The sequence below is a fragment of the Cinclus cinclus genome, chromosome 6 (genome assembly GCF_963662255.1).
Source record: "Cinclus cinclus chromosome 6, bCinCin1.1, whole genome shotgun sequence".
Lineage (NCBI taxonomy): Eukaryota > Metazoa > Chordata > Aves > Passeriformes > Cinclidae > Cinclus > Cinclus cinclus.
Window position 1 is genome coordinate 27,521,841 of NC_085051.1, and position 21,928 is coordinate 27,543,768.

At 38.5% G+C, this 21,928-nt stretch overlaps 1 protein-coding gene across 3 annotated transcripts in view; it reads left to right on the forward strand.

Annotated features, from left to right (window-relative positions):
• Window positions 1–21,928, forward strand: part of DPF3 (double PHD fingers 3) — an 87,452-nt gene that overhangs the window by 23,334 nt on the left and 42,190 nt on the right. For 2 of the 3 annotated variants that reach the window (XM_062494153.1, XM_062494155.1), the window contains exons 3-5: window positions 5,436–5,563; window positions 9,865–9,960; window positions 14,615–14,693. In XM_062494153.1, coding sequence (XP_062350137.1) covers window positions 5,436–5,563; window positions 9,865–9,960; window positions 14,615–14,693 — 303 coding nt within the window. Of the gene's footprint in view, window positions 1–5,435; window positions 5,581–7,970; window positions 7,978–9,864; window positions 9,961–14,614; window positions 14,694–21,928 lie in introns of all 3 variants that reach the window. The other variant, XM_062494154.1, reaches the window with a different exon arrangement.

Sequence of the window (21,928 nt, forward strand, 5' to 3'; positions counted from 1 at the left end):
TTTGTGTTCCAAAAAATACGGCACCAAGAAACAAAAATGCAAGAATCTATGTGCAAAGTCAGTGTTTGTCTAAGAGGGTTTTTGGAAGCCGGATTGCTTTGGTTTGCATAGTAGCTGTCTCTGGCGTGATAGATCATGCTGGAACTCACCCAATAAGTATCTCTGTTCCCAATTAGAACTGGAAATGGAGCTGCTTACGAGTGCACAGGGATGATGGTTTGGGTGGCAGCTGCTACTGTGGAGATGGAAATGATCCATTGTAAAACAAATACATTGCACTGTATAGAAAAAAGGATGATTGTTTTAAATTTATGTTTCAAAGAGACACTGAAAAGTTGCTTAGCTCTCAATACGTTGTAAACCAAATGTAGCTTATTTAAGGACAGGAATTTGCTATTTTGGCAAATCAAAACTTGCAAAAGCCCACCATTTTGTGGGAGTTGTGGAAATGTGCTTTTTTGGGAGGCAGCATTTCAATAGAAAACAGATACAGGAATGACACTGGCATGGGTGCTTGTTCAGATTCTACCACTGCAATCTCAGGATCTTAATAAATAGAGAGGTTGCTGCACTGAGCTGGTAAGCAGAAATAACCATGTTAATTTAATCACTATGAAAGGGACTCTGCCAAGTTAAGAAACATAAATTTTAATTATATGCACACACACATATTTGAATTATAATATGTGCACAATATTTAGCTGTGACACCAAGAATACAATGGTTTACTAAAGCAGGAAGAATTCTTAAATAAAATTTTATTTTTCTTGATGATTTTTATTGATTTGACATTTCCATTTTGTAGAGTTCTAACTAGTTCTTGTATCTGCTACATTAACCATGTGCTGTTGTATTTGCAGTACTAATCAGATGGAAATTTATCTACAAACCTCCTTAAAATTTTCATATAAAAGAGTAAGCTTTTACTCATTGTGGCTTTACTGGTAGTTATTACTTGTAATAAAGATTATGTTCTCTGAAATTGTAATGTTTGAAGAAGAGCTTGTGATACAAACTGGAAGTTACAAAGAATTTAGAGCAATTAGTGGGCAGTAAATGCTATTACCTATATTTTAAAAAAATTTGGATGTGATTCAAAGATTTAAAGACACTTAAATTTTACATGACCATCTGAGAAATTGATTGAAACATTAATTACATATAAGCAGTAAAGCACCTGGGATGTGATGATATAAGAGATTATAACCAACTACATTTTTTCCTGCCAAGGAAAAGCAGACCTCACTACTTTCTTAAAATTGTTTGCATGATATGATATGTAAACTAATAGATAGAAGGGTTGATAATGTTCTTAAACTTTCTAAAGACCTTTGGTATGTCTCCAAAGAGAAACTAAGAATTGTCTTGGATCAAAACTTTTGGAATAAAAGATAATGGAAGAAAGAACTTTCATTGCAGATAAAGGCTTACTGCTGGTACATCAAGATTTAGTGCTTGTTCCAGTGTTGTATAATACAGTAATGAACAAGCTGCAGAGTGGGAATACCTGGTCGACTACAAAGATTTGCACATACTATGAAGTTATTGAGAGCAATCATGGCTGGGAAGGTCTATGCAGAGCACTCTGGGGAGATGTGCATGGAGAGTGGGCAGAGGGATGGGCATTTTAGCTTTACCTATGTGTTTGAATGTGTTCTTCATGGACAGTTCTTGTCCCCGTTCCAAGATTCCTAATGCTTCTGCTTAGTAAGTAACTTGGGCATTGAAAGACACAGCCTGAGGAGTAATCAAAAGAATATTGTAATTCATTTGTTTAAATGGGGCATCTGGTTTTAATTTGAAAATGCCAGATGCAGTACTGGTCCATCTTGGGAAGACTGGTGTATAATAAGAGAAAGTTCAGAGGTTTTCAGAAAGTTTGTCAGGACCACATGGAAAACTTCCCACAGCCGAGTAATAGGGAAGACTGTGACTGTTTATCCTTGAAAGGAGAGGAGTTGAAAGAAATTACAAAAATTTTGGTCAAGAACTTCCATTTTCCCCAGCAAGAATAAGGGGGCTGGCAATAGATAAAGTGAAACACTCCTTCTTTCAAACCATAGTTTAACTGTTGAACTCTATCAGGTGGGAAAACATTGAGATAAAAGTGTATCAAAATTCAGAAAGAACTGGGCTATTCTGTGTATTTTCAGAAGAGCCAGATTTAGGATAACTGGAAGGGTTGCTGCATTTATCTCTCAGGATGAAATGCAGTATTAGGTAGGGTAGGTAAGTTCTTTTGCATTTCTCTCATGACAGACATTCATAGCTTCTTCTGCAGCATGTGAAGTGACTGCATAGTGTGGCATGAGCAATATCAAAGCAGAGGCAAGCATGGGGTCACAGCTTAATTTCTTAAGCCCAGAAGAATCTCCCTCTGGCCTTATTTGAAGCTTCAGGCAGTGGCTGGTACCTTCATAAGCAGAACAGTGAATGGAACAGACCCCACCTTACTTCCAAATAGCAGTTCCCATGGTCTGGGGAAAGCCTTGATCTTTCACATGAAAACTACATTTTGGGTTTTGAGTTGGCTCCTCAGTTTTCTTTAGGGTACTGGCATAAGAGTAAAAGAAAATCATGGAGAGTTAAATAGGAAAGAGAAAATAAGGGATTTAGTGAAATTAATTCAATGATCCCTAGTAGTGTTTAACTGTTTCTGTAAGTCAACTGAACTGTCTTTTCGATTTTAGAAGACTTTCATCTCTGGGGTTCAAAAACTGGTTTGGAACCATAATTTCCTGTCTTCATTATAGTACCCTTTACAGATTAGCCATCTTCTAGGAGGGATTGAATTAATTACAAAGACCAAACTCATTACAAGGGGTTGTCTTTGGATCTCTGAAGGTTTTTATGCTGTAAACATTACATTCTAGATAAGACAGTGTCTGCTTTTCCCCACTTGCTAGAGCTATTTAAGAATTAAAGTGTGTTCATAGAAGCTATCAGTGGAGAAGAAAATGAAGGAGTTGAATGGCAGTCAGTTTAGTGGGAAAACGGGAGGCAGACACTGCTTTTATTTTCACTGGATTCCTACCTCACTAACTTAACTTGTGGGTGATTCAGTCTGCCCATCAACTGTGAATAAAAATATTACCTTACAACACCTTGTCAGTAGGATGTTAAATTTAGTGATTAGAAAATGCTCTGAGAGTTTTGGATGAAAAGTCCTCCTGGAGTGTTGGTGTTGGGAAGTAGCAGTGCCACACAGAACTACCGTGCCTATTAAAGACAGCTGCCTGTTTTGACCCGAAAACCTACCTTTCCTTCTTTTCAAACTTAGTTTTTTGTATCTCTGGAGCAAATGGGGAGGTAGTTCCACCTTCATATATGTTCTACTTATCCCTCAGCCTTTCCTTGCTCATTTCCTTTCCTAATGCATTCAATTTGCTGAATATATTGGTATCCAGAAACAGGCATAGCTTGTCACAGTGAAGACATGTTTGTTTCCAATGCCCTTGAGCTTGCTTGAAGCTTCTTTGCTTGCTGAATTTGTGATGACCCCTTGGGGTTTGCAGTCCCTCAAGATTCTAAATACAGAGCAAATGCCCTTTTGCACCCAAGCACAGGACTTTGAACCCAAGCCAAGCCCACATCCAGAGATGATTATGGAGGTTCCTGAGTGACTTCAGATTCAAGCATTGGGATTTGCACATAAATCAAGTCAGAAAATCCCTTCTTTCTATTGAAATGTCTGGATCCAGAGGGAGGTACTACGAGTTCATACAGGGAAATTCAATCTGTGTGATTCTCTTTGGACTTTCCTTTTTTATAGCTCAAGCAAGGGAGAAGTTGGGGAAGGGGCCATAATGGGGTGGGTATGCAGAGCTTAATGGTGAAAACAGAGGCCTGATTGAATAGAGCTCCTTGTGATGAGAAGGGGGTTCAATTCACAGTTGACCCCATCCCATTGTGTGGGTTGTCCTGGGAGTTTCCTTTAAAATCCCAGTGGTTTGGTTTTTCTGCATGGTTTGTACCCAGCCTTTCCCTCCATGAATAGAATAGCTTTTCCTGGAATTTTTGCTGGATTTTCTGTGGTTATTGGCTGAACAACCCTCTCTCACTTCAGAAGACTGGAGCAAGTACATTGTGGAAGTACTGATCAAGGATGCTAAATCATTTGCTATCTTAAAGTTTTTCATATATAGAACAAACATATTCCTGGGACACAACTCCCCCCAAGAAACAGATTATACATTACTGTCCCAGGTGGAAGTGCTCATTCATTATTTGATTTGCAAGAGTGATTTGGGACTTTAAAAACATTAATTTCTGCCCTGCAGAATTTACAGCTCATGGTGATAGAAAGGCAGGGAGCTTCGGGCAGACCGGGGAACAAAACACAGTTCTAAAGCATAAGTAGACAGAACTGTGAATTAGGGACACCAGATGCTGATTTGTAGGCATCATTCTTGTAAGCATACCAATCTAGAGAAAGGAATTCATTTTAGAAGGGAGAGTACTTGAGAAATCCATACCTGGTAGTGTCAGGTAAAGACATGTGCGGGGATTGCTCTAAATGAGCCCCTGTGTGAGTGGGGTAGAGGCTAGGGTCTACAAGGAAAACTGAATTATTGCTCAGGTATGTTTTTACATCTTGCTACAGTTAACATGCTGTATTTGCCTGCCTGCTGCACTGCCTCATAACCTAGTGGCAGCATTCGAAAGAGGAATAAAGCTCTGTTTCTTCACTTCTCCAGCAAGTTGCATCAAACTTCCTCATAAATCCACAGCGTCTTTGGAGCTCTGTCCCCAGCCTGTTCCCAAACCAGCCTGTGGCTCTTCCTGCAGTGACTGGGTGTTGTCCCATTTTATGGGCAAGATTCTGCACTCACAACAGTCTTTCTTTGCTGGTATCACCAGGTGGAGCCAACCAGAGGTTTTTATCTAGTCAGTATTATGGGAAAATTCAGGACATGTCTCTTTGTTTTTCAGTGTAAGGTCTCAGCATTGACCCCCCACACAAGCTTTCTGTTTTTCCCACATGTGGGGCATGCCTTGGTATAGGAGAATGAAGATTGAAGCTGTGCTATAGAAACTGTGCCAGATAATAAATTGCATTAAGCTACTTTTCTTCTTCAGGAGATCATATTCTTCATATTTGTTGTTTCAGTATCTTAAAAAGTCCTGGTTTTGTTCTTTATTTGAGGCATAGGGAGTTTACACAAAGGAGAAGGATTTCCCCCCTGTTTATTTCCTCCTGATAAAATATATCCAGCCTTTTTTCCTGTAAACAAGCACAGCAAATGAAAAGATGCCAGGTTTACAGTAGGATAGAAATTAATCATATGTGGAGCTTCTTAGTGGTTAAATGATCTTGAAGAGCTCCCCTTCAAGACAGAAACAAGTTTGGAAGTTCATCATCTGCTTGACATCTCTGTCCTTCTTCTTGTTAGCTCTCTGGACGAGACACACAGTGAGTGTGTTTTGTTTTTCAGAAGTTGATCTGCCTCTGAAAAAAGATGGGTTCACCTCAGAAAGTACAACTCTGGAAGCCTTGCTGCGTGGAGAGGGAATAGAGAAAAAAACAGACACTAAAGAGGAAGACACTATACAAGAAATCCAGGTAAAGGAGAGCTCCATGCCCTGACATCAGGGCTGGATTTTACAATTTGTCTCTAAGTCTAGCAGTCTTTTGTCCTATGACAGAACAGTGTATCTGTTGATAGTTGTGTCATTCTGCTGCCAAAATGTTATCAAACCTTTGTGCTACACTGTGATGCTCAAAATGATGTCAGTATCTCACATGCTTCTCTTGTCACAAGATCTTTGTTGTTTGACTGTGTTCTGCACAGGTCCTGTGTTGGAATTCTTTTTGCAGCACTATGAGATAATTACATAAAAAACTGAGAAGCTGAGGTAGATCCCAACTATAAACTGAATTTTAATGGTTCACATTTAAAGTGAGTTTCATGGATTTCAATTTGGATTCACAGCTGCTATAGACTAAAACATGTCATTGCCTTGCCTATTTTATTTTTTTTTTGTTTGTTTTTAAGAGTAGGTAGCCTTCTGGAGGTATACAAGAAAAACAACTTTAAAAAATGTAATCTTAAATATGTCAATTATTATTTGTCATGTAGTGTGAGAAATATTGCCTCTTCACATGCATTTTGGTTTGAAAATTCCATTTCATCCTTCAACAATTAACAGCCGAAACACAATTGTAGGTCTTTTATGGAAGGAATTCAGCTAATGTAAAGCATTCTTGTGTAAGTCCATGTCACTTTCAAAACATCTTAAATCACTAGGAAAGTGAGCTTCTCCCACAATAGCATATCTTTGGTGATGCTAGAACACCATTGTGTCATGAGTATTTCTAGGGACTTTTAGTGAGAGTTGGTAGCAGTGTGTCAAAATTCATAATTTTGCATGAGATACAAAATGTTGTGTCCTGGTTTGAAAGACTGGTCTATACCTAAAAGTAGTAAAAATTTGAGGGGTCAGTTCCATGCCAAATGAAACAGAAAAATATAAACAGCAAATCTGTATTACCTGGAGTTCAATCCTACTGCTCTATTTGTTAGAAATTGTACACAGCCAAGGACACAACAATCACGTCTCCCATTTCCAGTTGCACAGGTAAAAGAGCACCAATCAAAGAGGAAGCATGCCATGCTCATGGATTGGGGAAATGTGGAGGAGTTTTGGGCCAGTGAGGCCACAGAGAGCTTGCTTTGCAGTGTTGGGATAAATTGGGCTATTTTAGTGCTAGCAAAGGCATGCTGACCTTGGACTGAGAATAGGAGATAAACAGGTGGCAAGAGTGAGAAAGCAAGCCAGGATGTGCTAATCACAAGAGCAAGAAAATAGAACATAAACATAAAATGCTGTAACCAATTAGTAGGGTAGTCGCAGGGCATGAACAGTTACTTGTAGCCAATAAATATTAGTATTAGGTGCATGAGTGGATGCACGTATGTCAGAACTTTATAAAAGACAACAGCTTGTATAATAAAGTGGAGCATTCACCATAACTCTATGAGTGTTACGTGTCTGACTCTGGTCACTCCTCACAACAGGGAAAAGCTTGGCATGAGCCCTGTTCTGTGTTTGCTTCTTCAGTAGTATATCTGGGTCTATTAAGCTGAGAACTCTTACTAAAGGTTTGTTTTTACCTGCTTCCAAGGTCACAAGAAGTCATGGTGCAGCATCCTTATGAAATGGACAAGTGCCTTTGGATGTTGCTGTGTGATCTGAGCTCCCAAATTATCCCCAGCAGCAGTCTGAGGAAAGAGACCTCAGAGAAGGTGGAACTGACATAAATCCAGGCATTGCAGAGCAGGGAGGGAGTGCAAAAAACCAGAACAGATATTCAGCTAAACTGCTGTGTCTGTAACCTGTCACCTGGATGCTAGTTTCATCAGAATAGATGCAAAAGGCATATCTTGCTGTTTTATTTTATGCAAGCACATCTTATCTGGAATCAGTGTGTAGAACAATGATTGCCAAAGCTTTCACTAGTAGGCAGCTTTCAGTGTGTATTTTGGCACCTGGCAGCTAGACTGTACCAGATCAAAATCACAATCAGTGCCTTTATTGGTATGACGAATAAGAGAATGCAAATCTCTCTTTTGTTCCTTTTCATACTTGTCTGTGCTGTAACTCTAAACAGCCCAGGTTCAATGGTGGTGACAGTGAGCAGGTGGAATAGACATAATTGTAATTCCCACCTCAGTCCCAGCCACTTGCCACCCTCCCACATTCACAGTATCTGTCAGGAGAAGACAACTTGATGCTTGGCTGCACCAATGTACATAGGGCTGGGAAACCATTTTAGAAAGACATAATAGGAAAAGTTACTCTGCTAAAACATGTAAGGGTTCCCCCTGCTAAACAGATGCAGGTATTGGGACCTGCTGTACAGCTGGTATGTAACAGGACAGACAATTTTGTCCTACAGTAAATTGGTATTGAATGTGCCTCTCCATTGTTTGATGGAAAAGAGTTAGAGTAACCTTCTGACCATGCAGCAGAAAGGTTATGCCCCTTCTATCAAGGATTAAAGTAATTACTCTGGCAGTGTCACCAAATTCATACTTGGTTACATATTATCTCTTTCCTAAATTGATTCTTCAATTTTAAAGGAAGAAAGTAGTTTGTAATATTTCTATTAACTCTTGTGTAGTATTGTTATTGTAAATTAGCTTTTTTCACTCACACATACAATGTGGTTGCCCTGTTTTGTTGGGGGCTTTTTGAGATACTTTAAGATATGAAGCAATGTAAAATTACAAACTCATATCAATAAGTTTGCTTATTTTCTTATATGCATTCTTACATTTCTCACAGTCTTCTCATGTACAACATTTTTCAAGCACTTGCATCCCAAGATTAAGTCAATTAATGTATGCAGTCATATGAGTTTTGAAGAAACATTTTATGTATGCAGAAATGGAACCTGTTTAACTTTTACACCCTCTAATATTTAGTACATCCAGTATTATGTGAAGTGGTATTTCATGATGGTCAGAGCTCATTAATAGCCTCCTGATATTCAAAAATAGAAGAAGAAAAAATTAAATGAATACTTGATCCTTGTCATGTGCTACAACTTGTTTATAGTGCACTGACCAGAATTAGTCTAAGAAATCGAGTTGATAAAATACGAATAAACTTTTGCAACGGGTCTTCTAGATACAGACTTTTTGATATATGAAGTTTCTGTTGTATTCTTTCCCACAAATTCAGAATTTGGTGCTGAGGTATGTGAAAAGAAACTGATTTGCTTCTGTTCCCCCTCTGCTGGCTCTCAAATGGCTTTTAAGTAAAAATTAGAGAGAAGGGACAAATACATAAGACTGAAGAACATTCCTATCAGTTTAATGTCATTATTTGAATCTGCATTATGGCTGTAATTTAAATGAATGACGGGATGGCAAAAGTAAGTTAGTGATTCCAGATTAAGGTTAGTTAGTGATTCCTTGCAAAATAACACAGCACCATAAATGGCAGGAGTGGCTGGGGCCAATTTCTGTATTGCTAGCAGTCATGGCAAGGGTTGAGGGAGTTTCAATGGGACTTCTTCCCACATTAGTGTTGTGATGATTTGTCTGGCCTTTTTCCATGTGATGTCTGACTTGTCCACGTTTTCATGCAGGACAGCCAGCCTGTGTTTGGTTTTGTATAGGGTCACATTTCAAAAGATCAAGTTAAAAAGTTGAAATTGCCTGACCCAGGCATCTCAAAGTTACCTGAGCTGATGAAATATTGTTTTGAATAAATAATTTGTTGAATACATTATTGCTGTTGGTGCTGTTAACTTCAACAAGACCTGTAATTCCTCAGCATTCTCATGCAACAAACTTCCTGCTTCCAGATTGTAGTTGTACCTGTAGTGCAAGCCCTGAAAAACATGGCTTTCTAGATCCATTCTGGAATACATGGAAGAATTTTCTCTATTTTTAACTAAAGAAAGAAGACTGTGAGCTACTAAGAAGAAAACCACTGCTTTTGTATTCCAAAAGTGCACTCTCAACATTAGAAGAAAACAAAACAATTTAAATTGCAACAAATGAAAATAAAAAACCAGGCAAACAAATTCCCAGACAGGGCCTGCAGTTATGCGTACTACTCTTTATGTTGTCTTGGAGTATTGGTGCTCAGTGATGCCAGTATTTTTTCTTAGGAACCTTTTTATCATAGTTGACTGATATCAGTAGTATTTTTTTAGTAGGAATTGCCTGGAGATCCTAGGGTGGAAAAGACAGCAAATTTTGCTTTAGTAGAGAGAAACAGGAGTATTGGGATCTGATTTGGGTATATGTCAACTGTAATAACCCACAGTCACTGTGGTAAAGAGCAGTAGTTGGTTGCATGTGTTCTCCTTTTTTCTTCTAACCTTTCCTGTTTATTGTTCAACCACAGAGAGTTTTAGAGAATGATGAAAATGCAGATGAAGTGAATGAGGAAGAAGACTTGGAAGAAGATATTCCAAAACGAAAGAACAGGCCTAGAGGACGGGTAAGTGGAAAGTTTATTGGAAATTAAGGAAGCAAACCTCTGGTGTCTAGTGTACATTTCTTTTGTGTATTATGTGTACAAAGTGTTTATCCATGAATATATGATAGTGATAACACTATAGGTAATTTTCAGTCACATGTAATAGATTTTTAATATTTTTTCAGTTTATTTTTGTGAATGTCTGTGAAATAAAATAATGATCTTGAGAGTAAAAATTTTGGGGAAATTTATTTTAGTATCGTATTTACAATTGTAATGTAAACTGTAATAACTATGATTACATCCTGCTATTACAATGCTCCTTAAAAAGCCATTTACTTATTACAGAAAAGCAGCAAATTCAGTCATGACAGCCAAAAAAATACTAATAAAAGTAACTTAAACTGTGTCAATAAGTCTTGCAGCTTTCTCCAGGGTAGCATTTTGTGGCTGATGCTGGCTCTCTTGAGCCCATGGCAAATCTTCCATTTGCTTGAAAAGGGCAATATTTTATCCTTAGGGGACTCTGTGTCCCTTCTCTTACCCTTGTGTCTTCACAATTCATCAGGGTACCAGTTAAGTAATGAGGCCAATATTTTAAACTTGGAATCAACATTTTTAATTGTGGGCCCGTAAGCTAGGCATCTAAATAAACGTGAACACAAGTCTCAGAAGTTTTGAGGATTTTCATCTCTCTTTGGCTCTAGTGGATGCTGCAGGGGCACAGGAGCTCTAGAAGTACCTTTTGATGTGTTTATAGAAGTCAAGCAAGAAGGGCCACGTTTTAGGCCAAATGAGCAGAATATAATCGTTTTGAATAAGAGACATGAAACCACATTGAATACTTGCAATGTACTTATGCATCAGACCCTCTCTTTTGGTTTCTTCTTTGGTTGTTGTGTTGTTTCAGTTTTCTGCTCCTCTTTATTTTGGAGCTTAAGTCCTTTAATATAAGATCAAAGCAGTTTAATAATTGGATAAGTATATATTTCACCTTCCTTATTCTCAAAATCACCTGAACCAGTTTCTTTCTTTCTTTCTTTCTTAGCCAAAGACACCCACCTGGAAAAAAATTTTCCAGAAAAATGTAAGTTTCAGAAAATTTGTATGAACCAGTAACCAAAACCAGGAGATAGAATCAATACATGTGCATAAGCTTGACTGTAGCAATCAACTAATATTCCAGGCTAACAACTCTTTTCTAATAAGTTGCTCTCACATAAATTGCACATGCTGGTTAGGGTGAGTGAAAGGGAGTGAATAGATAGAAGAGATATACTGCTCAGGAGAAGGGGATTTGGTGTATTCATATGTCCCAGACCTGTACAAAGTCCTGAAGTTAGTGTTATGTGCAAGATTTTGCTTCCCTGTTCAGGAAAATGTTGCAGATTTTTTTTTCTCTGTTACTGTAAGGAAAGGAGTTGGAGGGTACTAGATGTCACATTCATTTTGAAGCATGCATTTATGTTTTATTTTCTGCCCTAGAACTTGCCCCATATTAAGTACAGGAGCAGCAGGATTGCTTGCTTTTTTCTTGCAACTAACTCTTGCTCTGCTAGTGCCCTAGCTTCTTTCAGTGCAAAAAAAAAAAAGAGAGAAGTCCAAATAATGTCAAATACTTCAAGCATTTTTTAGTTTCACTTTGATGGCATCAATAACCAAAGCAAAATGTGGTGGAAATTAAGATTTCAAAATTAGGACCAGGTTATCTAGCTGTTGAAAACAGGTAAGCCTGAATTGCATCTGGTCACAAGTGCTTTGCCAGTTTTCTAAAGGCAGCCCTTTTCTAGTATGACCCAGTAGAGGGAATTGAGGCTAAGGATTTAAAATTAGGGGACATGAAACCTGGGCAGTTCTTTGTTTCTGGGAAGGATTTGGTCAGGGTATTTTTAGAGGGCAGAAGAGGGGAAGAACGTGCATAGGAAACAAGATCCTGTGGAGCGTGACCTTTGGGGTTTCAGAGGAGTGAGAAGGACTAAGAGCATAAATGCAGGATTTATGCAAAGGAATTACTGCTCTGGACTTCCCAAATTGCACATGCCCCTTTCTTTCCCTACAGCATGATTTTATTTTTAATCCTGGACTCTCCATCTGTCTTTTTGGCTACTCTCTCTGGCTGCTCCAAGGCTTCTGGGCCATGGCTCCAGGCCTCACATGTCAAGTTTTGTAGTCTTTGCTGCATCCTGTCAGGAGAATAAAGGCAGCCGTGGATGACTGAATTCAACAGTCTGGAGCACAGACAGCAAGCGTGGGGCAGTCAGTTTAGTGCCTCTGGGGCAGCTGCTTGGTTTCCTTTCTCCTCAGGGCTAGCCCTGAAATCACAGAGGCATAGGAAGGACACTGAAGGCTGAAGAGGTAGATCTACAGGAGGAGATTTTTAGTGTCTTTGCTGGACAGGGGCAACATGGTGGGAGCTGGGCAGGGTAGTTTGCTGGGAGATATGAGATGTATGCAGATGCACCTGTACAGATTATCTGCTCATCAGCTGGATATCCTATGGGACAATTTCAAAGACACCAAGCACATTTAGGAACCCAAGTCCCATTGAAAGTCATTAACTTGAAAAATGTCCCCCTCTGTGTTCATTGCATGAAAAAGTGTATCTGACATGTAGTCATGCCATGAATACTGTGCCCTTGCATTTCTGCAGAGAACAGTTTGAAAGGAAACAGCTGGCTGTAAGACTAGCAAAATTGTGAGCAACAACCCTTAAATTAGTATCATATTCTGAAACGTATCTATGTAAAATTAGTTATGTTCTTACTCAACAGGTATGTTCCCAGTGTGTGAATAGAGTCAGAGCTACTGACTAGTGACAAATATAAGACTTTACATCTTTTTCATAGCCCTGAAAAGCCAATACAACTGGTAAAATAGGGAAATTAGATCCTAATCCAGGTACCAGCAGAAGTATTTATAAGGGCCAATCACTTGTCTGTCTATGTGAAGACTCCCTGATGAGTTGAGGGTTGTGGAGGAGCTGCTGTGGACTGAAATTCAGCTTGCAGCACATTTAGCAGCAAGGGAAGAAAAGAACTAGCCTGGGATTGATTTCCTTGCCCAGAGGGGGTTTAAAGAGCTGGCAGTCAGAGAGAAAATAGTGCAGACTAGTAAGATGATTTTATGTGATACAGTCAGTAAAGAAGCTTCCACCAAACAATTGTTGCTGAGGCCATTTCTAGGGTGAAACTGCTTTTCAGTTCACCCTTACAAATCTTGCTCTGCACATGTGTGCTGGACTGCACAGAGGTCTTTGTAGAAGGCAAAGTTATCCTTGTCATACATAATAGTATTTACCCCATCCAGATAGCTGCAAATCCATGTCTTTCCTTTGGGACTGTGTTAAGAGTTAGGCCTGTGCAATCCCAGGGAAATAACATGTGAAGTTTTAATAAATCCCTGTCTTGACAGACTTTGTCAGGCCAGTATAAAACTGTTCCTTATTATTTCTCTTTAGCTATCCAATGGAACACAATTCTAATAGTGCTAGTCCTGTTCTTAGCTTATAGAAGAGGGATGGAGTTTCTATGTCCTTTATGTCTGGGTGCAAATATTCTCAGGATTTCTACACCTTCAGCTTTACCTAACAAAGCTCTATCCCCTTCTTATTTTCACATACAAAGGCTTGCAGGATTTGAGTCAGGTGGCCTTGTCTAGTGTGAGAAATATGAACAGTTTAATAAGAGGATCAGCAGCAGAAGCAGTTCTGTCATATTTTTTCAAGGAATAGAGTAGCAGAATTAATAAAGGACTATTTAGCCATCCACCTGTGATCACTTCCTCAAAGATCAAGTCCAAAATTATTGTCATTTGCAGACTGTACATTAGTGAACATGAAAGAATTGAAGGCCTTGACTCAGTTCCCAGTTCCACATCACAACTCCAGCATCGCACAGATATGAGCTGTTCCCTTGCAGACATCTCAGCTGAAAAGGGTCAGGACCAAGTAGTTTTGATGCTGAATTCCACTTTTGCCCCTGGAGCTCAAGAGAGCAGTCAGTGCTGTGGAGAAACAAAGTTTTTCAGTTTCTATAGCTGCCAGTTGGGTCCATTTTAGTAACACAGAACTGAAGAGAGAACTTTCTGGGTAATTTCTGTTATTGTAGGTAGCCATATTATCTAATCTTTTCCACTAACTGGCCAAAGCTCCATTTTATAATTAACCATGGTACCTTTGTCCCAGAAGGCAATTTCAAAACGCTGATTTTCAGCTAGAAAACAAAACATAACAACCCAAACAATGCCCCTTTGAAAACACGGAAGAAAATAATTTGACCTCTCTTTTATTTGGGGCCTGTTTTCTGGCTGATTTAATATTTGTATATATCCTTCAACACCTGTTCATCTATTCATTCCTTCATATTCAGTTCAGCAAGGTATTTGAACATCTTCAGAAATGAATGTGTGATGATACTCGACTGAATATGTGCTGGCAGTGACCTACTGCTATGGATGAACAGTTTGAGCTGTCTGTGGAGAGGATCTCCATTGCATTGTAAGGTCCATTAACATAGTGCACAACTTAGGAGATGAAGGGTCAAGACCGCTTTGAGAAACCTCTATGGAAGCTGAGGATTTGTTTAGTTTATACTGCACATCTTTTATAGGAGGGTGTGGGGCACAAGGAGACCTGAGGGGTGATGAAATAATGCTAACATTCCTCTTGTCCTTGCAGGCTCGGGGATCTGGAGGTGGCAGGAGACGGAATGATGCTGCCTCCCAGGATGACCATGACAAACCCTATGTTTGTGACAGTAAGTAGCAACCACACAGCTTATTCTGCTTCCAGCCTGGTCCTACCAGTTCAGTGCACTCAGGGCTTCATATATTCCAGCAAAATATTCTACTGCTCTCTGACTTGCATGTTTGCCACCTGCTGCTGATGCTCTTGGTGTTTTTGCATGAAGGAAATAAAATTAAGTTCTCGGCAAGACTCCACCTTCCTTTGCCCTTTAATAAATCATCTCTTATATTTTCTTTCTCTTTCCCCTTTTCTGGCTTCTCTGCCTTTTGTCTTCTTTTCCCCCATGTAAGTTTCACCCTCTATTTCTTTCTCTGTTTCAGATAGTTACAAACAAAAGCATAACTCAAAAATCTCCGACAAAGGTATTTCACCCTTGTTGTGTCTCTTGATATATTTGGTGATTCTCTTCCCTTCAGTTATTTTAAAATTTCACTGGGCTAAATTCTGAAGGTCTTATCCCTCACCAGAAAGTAGTCTTGTAGCATCATCAAAAGCTGAGCCTTTCTAAGAAACAACATCTTGAATGCTTTGTTTTGATACATATTCCCTTTGAATGCAGCCCTGCTGTTTGGCATCTTACAGTTGGACTGCAGATGAAGCAAGGCATTGTCTGAACAGAAAAATTATACTAGAGCCCAGTGTCAACGCTGAAGGAGGGTACAAGAGTCTAGTATGAGTGAGGAATCCAATATTTGTTGCACAGTGGTTTGGTGGTTTTTTTTACAATCTATTCCTTAATGCCTTCCTTCTTCTTTTGATATTCTTTTTTGGTCCACTGTTGGTCATTTCTGTGAAGGGCACTTATCTTTCCCACATATTTTTAAGACATCCGATCTTAAGCCTTACTCTACAGTATACATCCAATTGTAATTTGTGCTACCAGATGCCTTCTAGCCTGTAAGACAATAATCTAAAAAAAGTAAATAGAAAAGTAAAAAGAATATATCTTCACTTCTCTGACCCAAAGCAGGTGGTTTTGAAGACAGCTAGAACCCCCTTTTCTATTTTTCGCCTATCTTGCAATGTTGCTGGCCTTAAAAGAATAACCCTTGCTATGTCAATCTATGGAGCTATTTTCTACTGATTTTTAAAAATGAGAGGAAATAAGGAGCATGCATGGTGAATAAGAACTATATTCCATGTGATGAAATCATATTCTTGTATGGTGAAACCAGCTGACTGTAGGTGTCTAGAAACAGGAAGACTTGCATAAGAGTGGAACGTGATATGTGACAAAAACATGGTCAAGGAGGAAGAGCCCTTTCTGTTTTGAAGAATAGAAGACTTATTCTGTGGTTAAATAGCAATCCTAGTGCACTGGAAGAACTAAAATGTGTCTTCTACGACTTCTATGAGAGCCCAAGGTGTATCTTGCTGAAATACACAGGTTTCCTTTGCTGGTATACGTGTATCTTTCTTTATCTCTTTTCTGGAACATCCTTCTAAATCCAAGGACACTTGTCAGTGCTAGTAATTTTGAATGGAATGACTCTTTATTGTCTGATCTTGCATTGCTTTTGGATTTTACCAAGAACTCACAACATGCATAGTAGTAATTTGCACAGAGTGGATTGAACATTGAGGATACAAAAGCAGGCAGCAGAAATCTGGCCTGAGGTCAAGACTCTCATACATGGTTGTATTGATGGAATTTTGCCTTGGCTTGCATTTTAGAGCATAAATTTTGTGTTTGGTGTTGGAAACACAAATTTTCCTATTTCATTTGGCTGACACCTTTCACTTTTACGAAACTTATAGTTACAGGTGAGTCATAAGGAGTTTTGGACTCCAGACCTCGCACAGTGACTTCTCCTTTTCCACTGTAGATAGCTGATAAAAGGATTATATGACAGCAGAATTCTTTTACCTGAGTTTAGAGCAGAAAGGAAGAACTGTCCCAGTGGTATTGTCATCATCCTGAAGTATATCCTGCCCTTGTTTCTATACAAACATGACATACAATTAATTATGAGTAGTTGGCCTATTATCCTGCTTGGGTGTATTTCTCAGATTAATTTTTTAATTATTTGATTAATATTTTTATAGCTATAAAGCAATCAAATTATGGTAGGTTAGAAATTGATTTGCAGTACTCCTTGTGCAGATGTTTTGGGCAGATAATTTTTTTTTTACATGGAAACATGCAGGTGAAACACGGTGTATGTATTTCCTGTTTGGGAAGGCATTATTCCCTCAATCACATTATTGATACAGATAATCAGCTTAATGGGCCAACAGTTTGCTTTTTCTGTAGTTTATTTCATTTGCATCCAGGTTGCTTTTTCTGCAAGTATTCTGATATTTGAGTTTTGAAAATGATCACAGAGAAGAAAGCTAAAACACAGTTAAAGGAAATTAATTTTCTTATAAAAACTGCATGTGCACCAAAAAATAATTTTTAGTAAAAAACTACTTTGCTCTTTTATCATATTTACACATTCATATTTATGGGAAACAAGAATATATCAACAGATTTCATCAGTTATAAAAAGGTTTTAGGAAAAAAAATAGGCTTTGTGTAGGTAAGATGATGCAAGAATGATGCCCAACTGGCACTGCCCCTTGTGTTGGAAAATAGCAATGTTAGCTCTGAAAAGATCTGCCTTTTTCTGTAAGAGGCATTCAGATGTACACCAGTATTAAACCCAGTCCTAATATTAAAACCAATTGCAAACATGCAATTTCTATGTGGTAAAGGTTTTCAAAGCTCAGAATATTTTGTCCTCCTGTGTTTTTAAGAAGAGGTGGTTGGATACCTGTTTTGTGGAATGAAATATTCTGAAATACATCAGCTGGTTTTATTGATCATATGCTGTAGTAGAAGTTCAGAAAAAAATGTTTGACCAAAGCATCAATAAAATTGCTAGGATAATCATGAAATATATTGTTTCATGATGTCAGCAAGTAGAAAACTTAGTGGTCAGATTTTGAAGCAGTTGCACTGGATAGTGTTGTGCCTTGAGTTCCCTTGGGATAGCTTCAATAACAACAGTGGCAGGGATGCCTTGTGGGAGATGGGTATAAACTACAAATGGTAACTTAGCCAAATGGCTCAGCAGCTGTAAGAGAGCAGTCCCAAATGTAGCTTGAAGCACCTGGCTAGGAGAGGCAGCAAGTGCCTCAAAGAGTGGAAAGTAGGGCTTGAAAAGCAAAGCAAAGTCTCTGATGTCAAGCAAGTGGAAGGCAAACCACTGCCACTGTTCCTGATAAACCGGGCATGTGATTGATTTTTAAAGGAGGGACAGAGTGAACGAACGAATGAATACCTACATGTTTAATAAGAATTGGTGTTATGTCACTGTCAAATGTTCAGCTGGGAAGCCATTATTTCCACCAAGCAGTCTTTTTAAAAATCCTTCTACTACTTTAATGGTGTTTATTATATATTACTTAATACTTTTTAAAAAGAACAAGCTTCTTTGAAGTTTTATCTAGAAACTTGTATTCTGGTTTAAAATTTGATTAAACTGATTTGCAATCAGTTGTAGCACTTGAGTTCCACGACTCCAAATGTCCACTTCCTTTAGCCAGGGAAGTTAGTCTGTGCTGAATCACTGCAAGTTATTAATTTTACTGCTGTCCCTCCTCACTTTTATGCTTTCATTCTTCTCAAGTTCCCTTGGAGACACGGGACTATGTACATGCTTTCACCTGTGTTTCCTGTTCCTCTATCTATGGAAGATTTCCCTTGCCCACCTCTGAAAGAAATTATTTCTTTCTTTTCCTTTTACTAATATGTCCTTGCCTCCTTTCAGTTTTATTCCCATATAAACTCCTACTTTAACATATCAATTTATATTTCAATCATATTCTTTTTTGTGGTCCATCTGAGACTGAGCTGTACATTCAGATCCATTCCTTGTGCAAAATTTGCATTGACTGAAACCTTCCTTGGATCTCTGATGGATCAGTGACTAATGCAACATTGTATGTACCCAGAGACACTGATTTTGTAGTACTTTGTAGAAGCTGATTCTTCTGTCAAGAACTTCATTTTAAGGTTTCTGTAGTTATTTAACCTACATTTTCTCGGCTGAAGTCTAAGACTAGCAATCATTGCACTGTTCTCAAGGGATAACAACATCTTCTATGTCTGTAAACAGTTACTGGGACTTCTTTCAGCTGTGTTTTCTTCAGCTCTTTTACTAAGCTTGTTTCTTTTATTTGGAAAAACTCCAAAGAGACTTTTTAAAGTAGTAGTGGCCAGAACAAAGTTAAATGTGCTTTTCTGAGGATAGAAGCATTTCTGAAGATGAGTGGTTAATAGATTTACATGTACTTACAATTAATTTTAGAAACTGGATTCATGCAACTTGTTCTGTTATGTATCCATGAGAGGCACAGAGATGGCTGACCTAACAGGTTATTTAGTAATCATCTCTCGATATTATCCTTTCTAGTGAATCTCTAAGTAGATAAGCAGTAAGATCGAGAATAAGGTGCTTGTTCAGATGAACTCAACAAACAACTCTCCCATCATAGCTGCTATTCTTGGCATCCATTGACTACATTATTGGTAGAAAAGGCAAGATTAGATAAGTAAGGACATTTTTTTTAAACACTGAATAATGGATGTGAAATAGAGCACACGGTAAGAGAGGAACAGAGTTGACTCTGGCAGTTGAACATTTTCTATTCACGTAGGATAGTTGTTTTCTCCTTTGCTCTGGCTAGCAACCCATTTATTGAAATGTGCACAGCTGTATTGTTGAGTGGTACATATTTTGCACTGGGGTGCAAAGTTATTGCGATCTTAATACAGCAGGTAGATTCTGGGACTTGTCATCTGGGGGCACTGAAACAAGGACTATTTACCTCCCTATTCTACCTGCAGAAAATTCCCTATGGAATGGGTTACTAAATAGCTGCTGTCATACTACATGTGTATAGTGTGACAGTACTGATCAAAGACAGACAAATGTAAATTCTTTCTATCAGTGGAGGTGAAAATGCACTGTTAATGTTTGAGATATCTAGATGTGCCAGAGTCTGTACATAACTGTAATAGGGGAGAATATACTACCAAACCAGTTCAGAACAAGGACAGGTTTTATTTTTTTTTTTTTGTTTGTTTTGTTTTGTTTTGTTTTTTTTCAGTGAAGTGAATGGTAGGACAGGAAGATAGCTTTGAGGAATGACTGCCTGCCAGAAGTTAACTCAAGATTTAGTATTTGACACAACACAACTGAGAAGAAAGAACAGGAGGCAACAGAGAAAAGCAAAGAAAGACAATGAGGGGGACAAAATGCAGTGACCAAAAAAAAAAAAATTAAAAAAAGGCAGCATGTACTCCTCCCGTTTCCTGTTTCCATTAAAAACATGGATTGTTTCCTTCTGTCTCATACGGGTGACAGATTGTGCAAAATGTATGTGGAGAGCTGGCTGGAACACTGCTCACAGGCTGCCAAGGACCAAATGTGTAACTATTTCAAAATGACAGCAACACATCCATTAGATATTTGATGAGGAAGTCTTTTAAATCATAGATTTCAAATCCCTTTTTTAACAGGGAGAGTATTTTATATTCATTTACTCACTGAGAAATATAAACAGAGTGAGAATTTGCTTTTCCAAAGAATTGCAGGGTGCTACAGCCCAGAACTTAGAAGAGAGCTCTCTTTTATGAAACACTCCATGTTTGCAATTATACTGTTTTCACACATCTTCATATCAGTCTTCAAACTTGAAGGAAAGTAAGGTTCATCATAGGAGACTGGTGGCTTCGTAAAAAATCTGTCCCTCTTCCCCATTTGTGACATTTGGTCTGCACTGCTGTATTACTGCTTACTTACCCAGCTTGTTCCTAAGGCAGCATTCACATCAGATCATAGCAAAAATATATCCTTTGAATGCAGGAGGAATTGGAGTGGGTTGCATTATCCAAACTCCTACTGTTTTTATTGAGTTTGGCTACCTAATTAAAGATCAAGTCGGCTTTCCTGTGTTGAGATTCAGTATGAAATCTACCACATGCAAGGATGATGAGCCTATCCAGCAAGGAAAATTGAAGATAAAAAAGTCAAAGCCACTGAAAGGAAGGCCACTGGACAAAATTTATGAAAGGTGCACTCTCATTTGCTATGTGTGAGCTGCATAGTGTTAAAAACTAATCAACAGCATGCATTTCAGACTGGGAGAACCAGTTCTCATTGTGCTTTTGTCAGCTCTAAGAATGAGAAAGATGTGGTGTAAGCACTGATGTGGATGTTGGAACTCATGGATTCCAGTCCTGGTAATGAAAAGAGATCAATGTGTAGGCAACTCAGCCCCTCTGTGGTTCTCTTTTTTCAGAACTGAAATGAGAATAGTATTTCCCACTCAGGAATGTGGAGGAAGATTAATTAATGTTTGAAAAGCCAGTCTGCAGTGAAAAGAATTATATAAGAGCTAAGTGTTTATTAATGATCACCCTTTTATAGAAACTACTTCTTAGCAAAATGATACAGTAGATCAATAAATTGCTCTTACCTGGAAAGTAAGAGATTAGGGTGAATTCAGGAAGATTCAATCTGTTGAAGAAACCATGAAGTTCTGACTTAGCTTTCATTCTAGCAAAGTCTCACTGAAGCCAATGGTTCTTTCGCCTGACTAATATCATGACCCTTTCCCCCCTGCAAAAATCTAATTTTTTGAGGAACATGAAATCGCTGCAGTTTCAGTTCATGGAATTGCTTTGGACTCTTTTCATGACACAAAGTGAATTTGAAAAATGGAAAAATCTAGACACCAAGAACAAAGGCTGCTGGAACTGCAAATCTTTGGTCCTACAAAGGACCTGCTAGGACAGTGTAAACCAAACTAATTTCCCTCTGTTTTGGTTATGAACTCTCCCAAATCAATTTCTCACAAGGCATGTCTGAGACTGCTGTTACCCTTGAAGGCCACCTGGAAGTCCTCACAATGGAAAGAATTCAGCTGCAGAACTACTACTGCCTCATCTTATATTGATACTTGCTTTTTCCTGGTGAGCTGATACTTTTTTGCTGAAGAAGGAGAGTCTGCAGACCCATCTGATTTCCTATGTCATCCTTAACTCCATGACCAAAATCCCTGCAGGATCCTGTAAGGAATGGAGTAAACACCACAGTTTTGGGACTTGCTGCTGGGAATGCAAGTTTCCTTTTGTGCATTGATCACCTGATAGTGTTCTGGAAATAATTTGACAGAAGTCTTTGAGCAGTATTGGTTATTCATAGCAATAGAATTATTTTTTTAACATTCTTCTTCAGACACATAAAAGTAAGT